Source organism: Rattus norvegicus, chromosome 10, assembly GCF_036323735.1.
Source record: "Rattus norvegicus strain BN/NHsdMcwi chromosome 10, GRCr8, whole genome shotgun sequence".
Classification (NCBI taxonomy): domain Eukaryota; kingdom Metazoa; phylum Chordata; class Mammalia; order Rodentia; family Muridae; genus Rattus; species Rattus norvegicus.
In genome coordinates this window covers 3,842,111-3,855,266 of record NC_086028.1, presented here as the reverse complement: position 1 = coordinate 3,855,266, position 13,156 = coordinate 3,842,111, and the positions used below count along the sequence as shown (strand labels likewise).

Sequence of the window (13,156 nt, the reverse complement as noted above, 5' to 3'; positions counted from 1 at the left end):
ATTTGTGTGATGTGGGAGGTTCTTCTAATGTAAGCTGGGTTTGCCCACTGACAGGGGTGGCTTAGACATTTTCATGTGAAGGCCTTTTTTTTTTTCTTTCCGAAATAATAGAAGTAGCGGAGACCAGTTTCAGTCATGGCTGTGCGGGAAAGCACATGGGAAAGCAACCAAAGCCAGCAAGCACCTTTGCAACCTTCACCTTTGTCCTGTCTATGAATACTATTAGTCACAGGAATGAACTCAGAGCCCAGTGGTAGAGAAGAAAACAAGAACCTTTTTGCTTTGCCTGCTTTTTCTTTTTCCTTTATCTCCCCACCCCCTCCACCCCGCCCCTCTGGAGGAGTTTCAAAGTCACATGGAGAATAGAGAAAAGCCACCAATAGAAAAGCAAAAGTCCTCTAATACCTTCAATTACTGTAGCACCCCAAATCTCACCATTATGGACTTCAGATCATCCTGGGAAGAGGGGAAGTGGCAGGCAGTAAGTGCGGGGTGTAGGACCGAAGTCTTCCTCAGTCCCTTCAGTTATCTCACACCTGTACGTTTCAGCAGCACGGAGGTAGGCCAGAAGGCAAACCACACCACAGGGTTATATTTATGTAGCAGCAATACCAGACACGTGGGAAGGCAGGGAACAGATACAGTTCACTCTGGGCTGGATTGTGTCAGAGGTCTGTGGTCAGTTCTGGCTAGAGCAGAGCCCCCCAAAACCTTTGTTCAGCAACCTTGCTGAAAATGGAGACTGCACACAGCCAGACTGCCTAAGGGAAGAGACAAAGGGTCCACTGTTTGAGAAGACCATCAGCTACAAAAGAGCAGCAAGTGCTGCAGTCTGGGAGCTTTGATGCAAAGCCCAAGCCAGGCGGTTCCAGGATCTTCTTCAGCAAAGACAGCAAGACCTCCTGCCAGGGGCCTTCAGGGTTATGACAGAAAAAGACCAATCTCCAGAATGGTACTTTCTGCTTTTGTTTCTGTTCCTTTCCTCTCATAGACAGAGACTTGCTGCAAGAAAGATACGCAGTGTTCCATGATGAAAAACAAGATACCTTAAGAGTCATTAGGGCCTGGCTTAAATGCATCCCCTCTCCTTGTGAGGCCCAGAACTGAGTAAATGGGTCTAATTTGCCAGGGAGATACATCTCATCTCCTCTGTGGCCCTGCATAGCAGCCCTCAGACAGATCGGCTCTCCTCAGCCTTTCTTATTCTTGCCTGTTGAGACAGCCTTAGGGAGCCAGGATAGCTTTACAGCATGCATTTCAAAGGCAAGAGGATGCAGTGAAAAACTTGAACTGTCTGCCTTGTACTTTTGAATTTAGCTTGTGAAGGGGGAAATAAAAAGGCAGAGACCCAGAAACCGTTTCTATAGAAGTTAAAGTAAATATTGCCTAACATTCCAGAAAAGCTCTACAAATACAGTGGCTTAGGTGAAAGATGTGTGTTTTCTGCCATATCATTGTCCCAGGTGGGTGGGGCAGTTCTTGGTTCTAGTGGTCAACAGGGACCCAGGCTCCACTTGCAGTTCTGACCTCTTGCTGCATTACCATGCTTTTCATAGCCAGAGCTGCTGGGTTAGTAAAGCAATGTTTTCAGCTTTCCCTCGCTGTGACAAAACACCTGAGCGAACAACTTAATGGGGAGAAAAAGATTTACTTTTTTGTTGGATGTTTTGTTCAGGGCATCTTAGTTCTGTTACTTTGAACCCATGGCAAAGGCAGGGGGAATGAGGTGGAGGGTGGGAGGGTCCTAATTCTACTTCCTAAGGTCTCTCAATGGTGCCATCAGCTGGTTAGAATTTTTATTGCTATGAGAAAATACCTGAATTCATAGTTTCAGTCCATCGTGTCAGGGCTAGAGGGGCAAAACTGAGCAGTTCACATTATGGTAGCCAGGAAGGAGGGAGGGATGGAAATTCCTATTTCATCTCAATGTTCATAAACTCACTACCGTAGTTCTGCTGTGGATTTCAGGAGCTTCATGTGGGATTCAGAAACTGTAGTTTGACTCCTCCTTGCCTTGAGAAAGTGGCTGCTGATAACAGAACAGAGGCCATGGAGGGTGCTGCTTAACTGCTTGCTCCTCATGGCTTGCTCAGCCTACTTTTTTATACAGCCCAGGACCACCTGCCGAGGTTGGTATCATACACAGTGGGCTGGGCCTTCTCACAGTAATTATTAAGATGGTCCCTATACAGTAATTATTAAGAAGGCTTGCCTATAGGCCATCTGATGGAGACCATTTCTCAGTTGAGGTTCCTTTTCCCACATAAGTCTAACTCGTGTCAAGTTGACAAAAAGAATTCAACTGGGACACTGGGTAAATAAAAGGAAAGGCAAAAGGTGTATGAATGAGATCATATACTCAGTAAAGGCATAAAGGCAGGCTATCACTTAGTACCACTGATCTGGGCAGTGAGGAGGTAGACTACATCAACACTCAGCAACCTAGAGTGTGTGAAGGAGGTCACACTCACACAGTAAAGGTGAGTTGTCACTAGGTCCCACTGGTAAGAGCTGGGGAGTGAGGAGGCAGACTATGTCAACACTCATCAATCTAGATCTAGTCTGTTTAACTCCTCTGGTCTCCATTGAACCCTATTCTATGCTCCCTGTAATGTGCCTGAGTAAAATGTAAAATGCCTGAGTCTCTGCACTTTCAGGCAGACACATGGCCCTTACCTCACCAGCCTGAGGCATAAATGCTTAACCGAAGCTTCAGTCCTTCAACTTCTGGAAAGAACAGGTTCCTCAGTCTTTTGTGTCATGGACTGGATGACCAGGTATTGAAACAGCCTGCCCACCTCTAATGTATTAGAGAATGACACCAGCCTGGCTTTCTGTTAACAGTTTCCTTTCTTCATCAAATACAACATATACCCCAGCTGTGTACAAGGCACTGTGCTCTGTGTTTGAGAAATAGCAATGAAGACAGATATTGTCTACCTTATATTCTAGCCAAAGGGAAGAATAAAATGCTAAGCAAGATAATTTCGTACAGCAATACCAATGATGATGAAATGGTGGAAGCATTAGAAAATCTCTCTCTTGGGCCAGCAGGAAGGCTGTTAGGAGGAAGTAGGCTTTGATTAGAGGGGCAAAAGATGAAGAGCACCAAAGGCCACCAGCTAGTAATTTAGTGATGCACTTCTGTGTTCAAGAATAGAAAAGAATCCGTATATCTTGGGTAGAATGGTGCTCTTAGAGCATGTCTACTAAGCCCAGGCTCTGAGAACATATACAAAGAAGGGTGATTTAAATGTCACCAGATTAACTAACTGAGGTCATACAAGAAGATAATACACCTGAAACCATACACTCACACACACACACACACACACACACACACACACACACACACACACACAGGGAGAGAGAGAGAGAGAGAGAGAGAGAGAGAGAGAGAGAGAGAGAGAGAGAGAGAGAATTGGGGTTGGTCATGTGTGGTCAGAAGCTATAAGACACTGGATACCTCCCCAATTGCCAGCAACCAACAGAAAGTAAGAAGGGCAGAGCTTTGAGGGGAAACATGGTTCTGCCACCATAGTAACTATAAACTTCATTTCTGTTGTCTAAAGTCAGTTGGTTTGTAGTACCCTGTCGCAGCAGTTTTGGAAGAAGATACATTCTGCAATGGGTCTCCATCAGTGTGGCATAGAAAAGTGTGCTCTAAGATCAAGTATCCAGTCATGCACACTTGGGGGCCTCTGCAAAGAACACAGACCCTGCTTTGTAGCGGTGCGTTTTGGCTACACCACGTTGTGCTCCCAGTGGATTGCACACCTGCCTAGGAGCTGTCTTTGGATCCATGAATGAAAGACACACATATGCATTAGCTTATTTTTAAAGTGCCTTGGCTACCTCAAAGGCTGGAAACTCCTAAACCTTCCTGCTACCCCAGATTCTTTCGGGGGAGTGGCCACTGGTCATTTACCGGAAATCTCACGTGGCTGATTGGCTTTACCTGTCACTCCTGCATCTCATCCGTCTATCCCAAGTCATGACAGTTCTCCAGTTCCTCTCTGTATCTTCAACTGCACAACTCGAAGTGTCCTGTCCTGTGCTCAACCGTTGGCTGTTGGCATCTTTATTGATCAATTAAAAACCAATTTGGAGACAAAGACCTTTGGCATGCAGAGTCCTGATTGAATCAAAGCATTAGAACCAATCTCCAACACTGTGTTTAAGTGTGATGGGAAGATTAGTCATTATATTTTATCAAACTACTGAACCAAAGGCCGAGATGGACAAGCCATGGTGAAAGCTGGTGGTGGAGCATTGCTTCCCTTATCACTGGAGAAGCTCATGAATATCACCAGGTGAAAGCAGGCGGTAAGGAGCAGTCCTGGGGATTCCTTTGGCCTGCGGAAAGGAGGTGGTACCTGGGGAACCACCTGCTGGGCCCTCAGACGTGCAGCTTGCCTTGGAGATGGTTAGTGTGGTGACACTGTTTCCACAGATGCAGAGTTCCACCCTGCCCTGCACCTGTGCAAGTAAGTGTCTTCTGCTAATTAAGAAAGAGACAGATGGAGGAAGGTGCCATTTTATTTTACTACCCAGGCTCCTTCAAGGCAATTAGGCTCATTGGAAGAAAAGAACCTTTTTTTGTCCCTTCTTTTTCAGGTAAAGAGAAAATTCAAACCAAAGAATTCTAGTGTTGCTGAATGGCCACAACATCTGTTTTCTTGGTTGGCTTCTCAGCCATCTGCCCATGAGGTGGTGGGGCTGATTAGGTTAATGCACTTGCTAATGGAGCTTACAAGACTGCTCAGTGAATCTGTTATTTCCTTCACTAGGTGCTTTGTGATATATTAAAACAGGGACCATACTGCATGTAGTGGCCAGGTAAGCAGTCCTCACCTCTTGCAAGAAAGGAGAAACCAGAAATACTCTGTGTGTGTGTGTGTGTGTGTGTGTGTGTGTGTGTGTGTGTGTCGGGAGGTGTGGGGACTGGGGGAGTGGGGAAGGAGGGTGGTGTTCATGAAACTACACTAGAAGATGAGGGTGGTTGAAATCATTGTAAAAATATCCTCTGGGGTGTCTGTTCTATCCCTGGGTACTAAAGCTATGTCTTACTTCGCTTCTCTAAAACACCCCAGAATTCCATGGAGGGATTTGGTTAGACACATCAGGTGGTACAGATGACATGATCTTGCCAATGGTGCATTGGATGACAGCGGTGTAATTTTGCTTTTTTCTCTGTGCCACCTGGATGTTTCAATTTCCCAAAACAACCATGCTCTTTCCCACCACAGGGTTTTGTGAAATGCTTCTGTATATCGCTTATCAAGTGCTATACTACAGATGGTTCCAACACTTAGTGGCTCAGCATAGCCACCATTTATTGGGAATCCTGCTTCCAACCCTACTTCAGGTTTGGTGGGATGCTCTGGGCAGCACTTACGCAGACTGACTATTGCTGTACTGTCCAGGATGATGGTCTCACTAGCTATCTGGTCACTGGATGGATTTGGTCTATGTGGAGTTGAGTAGTAGGCCTACAGGTTTCTTATCCTTTGAGGTTAAGAAGCTGGGCTTCCCACGGAATGGGGTTCAAGAAGCTCCTTCTATCTGATCAAAGCAAGAAACAAAGCAAACCCAATTCAAGATGTGCAGAAATAGATTTTGCCTTCTGATGGCAAGAGCTTCCGAGGACCGTGACAACTCTTCCAATACAGTGTTGATTCCCTCATCTGGCTGCTCACCACCTTTGGATGCCAGCTTAAAGAACATTTCTTCATGGAAGCCTGCCTCAACACTACTCACCTCCTATATATTCTCTCATGGATAACTGGGCACTCAACCAGCATGGCAGGAAGGGTGAAGCAACAAAGCCACGAAGGGTGCAGATTGGCTCTGATGGATGCCTACTTCATGACCACTATGTTGCCTGGAACACAATACATACTCAATAAACATGCATTGATGGAAATTCTGTGCTATTTCAGTAAGGGAAAAGTAGGTACTAAATATGTATTGAGCAGTTACATTGCGCTATAGGAATTATTGTTCTGTAACATCTGTATCTCATGTGCTTTATTCTTCCTAGTAAATCTGACTGTTTTTAGTATTATCCTCATTTTGTCCCAGGGAGACAGGTATATGGTGTTAAGTGTCATTTCCATAGTCTAGCTGGTTTCGGAGTCCATACACTTTTTGAGCTCCACTTCCTAAGGTGCTTCTAATACTAGGTTCACAGAGAGAACCAACTCGGGTTGGGAATGTGGGAAGCCATGAGAACCCACACGTCTTCTCTGACAACTCAAGAATCAAATGCCCCCATGCTTCCCTCTCTTTAGAATTTTCTAGAAAGCATTGCCTCATTCATAATTAGTTTTCTCTGCCTGTCAAAATGGAAACCTTTGGACCATGCTCTGAGCAGAGCTTGGGCTTACTCTGAGTTCTGAGAAGTTGCAGTACGAAATGATTCTGCTAGGTCATAACCAGGTACATAATGAGAGTAAATGAGATTTTTCAGTAAGAGATGTCTGGGAGGGAAGCAGAAAGGGCATTTCTCCATCATCCTCTTGACCAGATGTGCTCCTCTGCACAGCTCTAGCATGGGAACAATGACAAGAACCTCTGAGAAGGGAACCACTGAGAGTTCAAAGAAAGGAGAGGCTTCTTGGGTAGGAAGTAGTTGAGGATACTATTGCGAGTTAGGAAGCCACTGCTCTTCAGTTTTCTATAAAAAACGAAGCATGCCACTGTGATAGAGGGCATGGATGCTGCTGGGGCTCTCAAGCCCAACTGAGGATTAGGATTGATTGCCTGGACTTAAAGACAAATGGTGTCTGGGCTCGCCTTTCAGAGATTCTGATTAAACATGTTCAGAGATGGTTCTGGGTTCTGACTACCTGACTCTTCAGTCCCAAGTAGCTGCTTTTATTACCAGGACTTTGCTCTAGCTGTGGATACCCTTAGTTGTGTCATTTCATGGGCTCGAATTTGACAGTTCCTTAATTTGTACAGCAGAAGCCACTGGCAGGATTCATAATCCCCATCCGTCCTACATCTGTAGAGGAAAGATCACATGATTAAAGAGCTGTAGCTACTGAACTTTTGTGAGCTCACACCTGTGATGCAGTTAGCACTATGGTAAATGAACAGGTACTTCGGACGGCTAGTAACACGCCATTTCAGAACTATATTGTTAAGAAATAAATGTAAAATAATAAAGAATCTTTTAGGAATAAAAATTACAAGACAAAATAAGAGGAAATGAAAAAGGGAAGTTATCAGATTATCAGGTAAATAAGGATCTAAATAAAAATAAATGAGGTCCACCTCTAGGTGAATCAGTACATTGATAATTAACAGCTCCTGAGAAAGGATGACCCCAGAAAGTTATCCATTCAGTCCAAAGTGGTCAGTCCCAATGCAACACTGTGAGACCTCGTCAGATTGTGATTGTGTGTATACAACAATAATAACTGAAGAGAGGATTTGAGGGGGATGTGGGAGAGCTGGAGAGAGAGAGAGAGAGAGAGAGAGAGAGAGAGAGAGAGAGAGAGAGAGAGAGGAAGAGAGAGAGAAGAGGGGAAGAATGAAAATGTTGTAAACACAGTACTCATTTAACACATTCTCAAAAAATAAATGAAAAAGAGAAAATGAAGGAGGGGTGAAAACAAGGGGTCATTTAGTGAAGGTGAGGGTGTGGTCAAATGGTGAAAACTGCTTCAAATCTTGATAGCAAAACCGGAGCTTTAACAATATTTATGCTCTTTAGAAAAGTCATTCTACTTCAGGTAGTCCAGATAAGGAACCACCCAACAGTTTCTCAAAGGTTTGTGCAATAAAGTAGATATTTTAGTTCTTCAGCTAGAGTTTGTCTGCCACAGTAACTCAATTATACTAGAGTCATGGGCAATAGGTAAAAGAATGGGTGTAGCATCGTTTTCAAAAAACCATTGTTCATAACAACAGTGGTTCCCAGGAGGCCACAGTTTGCTAATTCTGGTGCAGATTAAGAAAATATGTTTTAGAATTAATCTTAATACAAAAGATTTGAGTAAAAACATTGTCATTTCAGCTTTGTTTGTAAAGGCAGAACATTAGCATAGTTTAACTTTTCATAAATAAGGGGGGTCAATTCATTTTGACGGTTGATGAAGTATTTTGTAGCTACTAAGATATTGTTAGTTACGTATGGCAAGCCAAGCCTATATACGATTGTGGGAGAACCTAGAGCTGTTTTGTTAAGAATGGCGGCTAAGATAGCACAGAGTATCCACTACACATGGGATCACTTAGCTTTCCACACACTATGGAAATAGTTGTTTTGTTTTGAGTACTTCCTTATGCAGAAGTGAAGTGGGTGGTAGAAGAACTTAAGGCAGCCAAAGTTACAGAAGTAACCAGCGGTGGAACTGGGATTTGAGCATGATGCTACCTAAAGCTTAAAGTGAAAATAGTAAAAATCCAGGAGATGGGTAGGGAAATGGCTCAACTGGTGAAGTGTTCTACAGACAAGCAGAGGGACAAAAGTACAAGCCCTAGAAACCACATAAAGAGTTGAGTACAGAGCATGTCCCCACACTTCCAGTGCTGGGGAGACAGAAACAGGATTGTGGCTGAGGTTCTGTGTCTGGCCATCTGGCAGAATTTATGAGTTCTGGTGAAAGTGATAGACCCTGCCTCAAAAACTGAGATGGAGAGTAACTGAGAAAGACATCTGAAGTTGGTGCCTGCCTTCATGTGTCCCCTCTAACACATACACACAAAAGCCAGCAGAGACTAAACTGATGTATCCATCAGTCGATACTGCTGCCCTTGAGTGAGAGAGTGCTCTCTCTAGTGAGCATTATTATTTCCTCTAATGAGGAAACAACACTTGAATGTTAGAAAATCCAAGGTTAGCAGCAAGCGGTGTGGAACTTTGGTGGGAGAAGTGTTTAGTTGGGGTGATCTAAATGTGTTTAATTGGGAGTACCTTTAAACCTCTTGTTCCTGCTCTGCTCTGAACTGTGAGAAGGGCATGGCGCCATGCTTGCCTCTGTCTTGTACCAGGTGGAGTCCCCGTTATGTCTTGTTTGGATTGTCAGCCCGTTTTTGCAGTGTTTTCAAGTTGACCTGCCTAACTCCCTAACTCTCTCTTCTCTCTCCCCCGTTTCTGCTCTCTTCTTCTCTGTCAACACATCCCACTGTGCAGCTGACAAGGTCAATGATGACTTCTACACCAAGAGAAGGCACCTGGCAGAGCTAGCTGCCAAGGGAAATCTCCCTTTGCACCCGGTAAGAGTGGAAGATGAGCCTCGGGCCTTCAGCCCAGAGCACGGGCCTGCCCAGCAGAATGGACAGAAGTCTCGCACCAACAAGATGCCCCCGCATCCCCTGGCCTACAACTCTACAGCCAACTTTAAGACCTGGGACCCCAGTGACCAGTCTCTCCGGCGGCAGGCTTACGGCAACAAGGGCAAGCTTGGCATAGCTGAGTCAGGCTCTTGCGACCCGCTGGGGACTCGCACCCAGCACTTTCCACCCACACAGCCATACTTCATCACTAACAGCAAAACAGAAGTGACTGTCTGAGCTTTCACTTCAGGGAGCACCCTGGAGACCACACTCAACTGAGAGAGGCAAAAAATACCATTCCACCTACACCTTCCTGGTCCTGTACACCCCCACTCCCAACCCCACCCCCACCCCAACCCCTCAGCAGACACACACACTCCGTTCTGCAGGAACCAACCACAGACCTACTCGTGATAAGGAATCATGTTTTTCCTGGGTCATGCCTAATACGCTCCCGCAGGCAGCTGAGCGAGACCGAAGCATGGACATTGAGCAATACAGAGGGGGAAACTTTAAGCTTCAGGCCCAAATTGTGGGGGCTCATTTTCCTTCTCCCCCAACAGAAAACTGAAATCCATTATAACAGATGTATAAGTAGCACAATTTAGACAAACTGCCCACGGAGCGCACTGGGTTCCCCGGTTCTGTCTTTCCTGGTAGAAGGAAGAGGGTAGGTACACAGAGAGGAGTGGCTCAGAGTGTCCGGAAGGAATTTGCTCATGTCACAAGCATTTCCTAGTCCAAAGAAGTGATGCAAATGCAGAATAGTGAGGAGTGTGAGGCTGTAATGGACTCTCATGGAACATTGCATACCGTCGAAACTGAATGCAAAAATCTCACAAAGTAAGTCTGCTCTAAGCCCACCGCCAATGATGGGAAAGGGAAGGACATTCTAAAGAACTCCCTGAAAGACCATGATGTTGACAGTGATGGGCTTTTATGATAGCCAGAGGGTCCAGAGAATAATAAAGAACGAACTTTTAAAGTGACATGTTAAATGAACACACAAAATATTAACTTTTTCTGGGGCTTAAAGAACCTGCAGTTGGAGAGTAACAGCAGGTGAGATGGACACCGAGGAGCCTTCACTTCCCGGGTCGTCTCTAAGAACTGCAACAAAGACAAAAAATGTCCTTTATGACCTGTCTGTCCCCACCACCCTTTCCCTTTCAGCGTGCTGCTGCCACTGCTGCCAAACTTCAACTGCTTTGGAGTGAAAAATGTCATAAGCGTGGGTGGTGCCTTCAGTGTGTTGCTGTTGTTTAAGTGATGGTCTCGTTTCCCAAGAACATCCTCTGTTCCTTTACCCTTCCCGCCTCCCGTTTCTCCTGCAGTAGTGATGTTCTGTCTCTCCTCTGTAGGTGAGCCCAACCAATTAACACCCTTTGAAGGAGCTGCTACAATGTCAGAGGTACCTAAGAACAGCCCAACTCCCTCCCTCCCGCCAGATTACCTCCAGGGCCACTTCATGCCATCCTTTCTTACCTGGACTCTCCCAAGGTTGCTTTCAGATTGGTTCCAACAGCCAACAGTTATTGGGTCCCAGCAAGGAAGGTCCTCCTAAAAGTCCTTCATTTGGTGGAAGCACAGGCAGGTGCGTGGAGAGGCAAGAGAGTTTTGTTTAGAGAGAAAAGTCTGCAACTGTTCCCCGAAGCTCTTAGCTAATTAACAAGCATCTTCTAAAATCTCACAGCTTCTTTGGTGTAAAAATCTAGTGAAATAGAATTGGAGCATTCCATGGGATGCTCTGCTGCCCGGGCTCTCTGGCATCACAGCAGCATCAGCACAGCAGATAGTTTCCATGTTCCAAGCAAGCAGAAAGGACCTGGCAATATCTTTGATCTCTCTGGGGCTGTCTCCCATCTGAAGCATGGGGAGTCTGGCCTAAGTTAAGCCTTTTCGGTGTTTTAAAAACAGCACTCTGTTCTTATTTACAGAAGAGAGTCTGCAAAGATCAAACTCTATAAGATTCCCAAATAAGAAGAGGTGCAGAGAAGGGCAACACAAAGGTCAGAGGTCAGAGAAATGTTGAGACCCCAGCACTCTCCACAGTGGAGTATGACTTTGCACATCTCTCTTTGACATGAGTTAGTTACACCCTCGCCACGCACACTGGGGGATTATCATCACAGTATTGGTATCTTACTGCATTTGCTTTTAAACTAGGTCATTTTGAAAGAGAAGCATCCCGTCTTTATCACATATAGAACACTAGCATCCATCACCATGTACAGACAGTAAACATGGAAAACATTGGCCTCGAAGACAAAACTCTAGTGAAGGTCTGGCCTGTTCTCTTCTCTTTCAAAAAGACATTAATGCAGTTAAAGATACTGGTACCCAATAGAGAGCTCGTCCTTAAGAGTAATTCAGTGAAGGGGAATGCAGGTGAAAAGAAACTCCTCTTTAGAATTGGTGTTAAATTGTGCCCTGTATCCATATACTACCTCCCTGACATACAGTTTGCATGTACTAGTGACATACAGTCCTACTTCAAGAAACACTAGGGTGACTTATCTGAGAGGTTCTTTCCAGGTCAAGTTCTGCAATCCATTCCTTCCTTCTAGCTCATTTTTCCCTCTCGACTCCCTTCACCTCCCCTTTATCCAACTCTAAGTTAAAGAAGGTCTTTCTTGACCCACAGTCTATATTAGTCTATTTCTTACTCACCCTTCTTGTTGACGTAGACTTCATCCAAGTAGACTCGGCTCCCTGGTCTGCAGTTGTAATTTTGACTTCCAAGACACAGTCTGGCCACTAGCATGTAGCATATACTTCCCACATGATGCGGTCACAGACAGCTCTCATACTGCTTGCCTCATTGCTTTCTGTTTGACTTTGGAAGATGAACTGAGAAGGGACAATCAGCAGGGAATATCTGTTTATTCTTTGCCTTCCTCTTGGGAAGGCAGGTAACTCTTATGACACTGAAAGAGAGCATGATCTGTACAATAATTGAAGACAATGAGTAAGATTATACAACTGTTTTCTTCTCCTTCCATCAGACCCCCAGTTTCTAACTCTATGGGACCAGATCATGGCTTCCCTCACCTTCCTGGAGTCTCAGCCTCCACCTGCCTTGGGCTCTGCCTGGAATTCCCATCTAACTCCTCCCCCCAGTTTTTTTTTTGGTGTAAATGGAGCATATTTTATGTGCAAATATTTTAGTAACCATATGTTCTGCAAGTAAACCCGTGTTAACACTTGTCACACTGCAGAGTTTATGATACAATAACACTTCCTACAATGAAGAAAAAAACATTTGTTTGTTTTCTAAGAATGTTTATTTGTAAACATATGTATTCACTATATTAATATGAATTTCTTACCTGGCAATAAACTGATTATATGTGATGCTCAGGGTGTCTTCTCATGCTTCTGGAGCCCCTCAGGTTGGTATGAGTTTCTCCTGGGAACTGCTCAGCACTGATTCTTCTAGGCTCAGTACTAATCCTCTCAGGCAATGGAAGCTCCTAGTTGTTGGCAACGTATACAAGATTTCCAGACCTATTGTTCAGTCTTTTTGATAAGTATGCACATGTCGGAATTAACTGGGTCTTTAATATGGCATGGCTGGTTCTCTTCACCATCACTCAATCCATATCAATAACAAAGAACCTGGCTGAGCCTCAGACATTTGCTTTCTTACTAGTGAGAGGGCGATGGTGGGCATGACTACTGACAAGAAGGGAGAAGGAAGGCTCTCCCCTATTTATTCAACTGCATTTCCTGGCTGGCTTCCATCATTCCGCCAGCATCAGACAGAAACTTGTTAAAAACAGCTCTTCCTGAAAGAGGCCGAACGTCTGAAACACCAAGGAGAAGAAACTAACTTCAGAAGCGAAGGAGGGCTGGCCAGATGGCTCAA

The 13,156-nt window shown here is 44.8% G+C and overlaps 1 protein-coding gene across 2 annotated transcripts in view; it reads left to right on the top strand.

Annotated features, from left to right (window-relative positions):
* The window catches only part of Shisa9 (shisa family member 9), a 292,994-nt gene extending 280,352 nt beyond the window's left edge, over window positions 1–12,642 (top strand). For both annotated transcript variants that reach the window (XM_039087032.2, XM_039087033.2), the window contains one exon: window positions 9,146–12,642. In XM_039087032.2, coding sequence (XP_038942960.1) covers window positions 9,146–9,525 — 380 coding nt within the window. In that variant the 3' untranslated portion in view covers window positions 9,526–12,642. The remainder of the gene's footprint in view (window positions 1–9,145) is intronic.
* The last annotated feature ends 514 nt before the right edge of the window (window positions 12,643–13,156 follow it).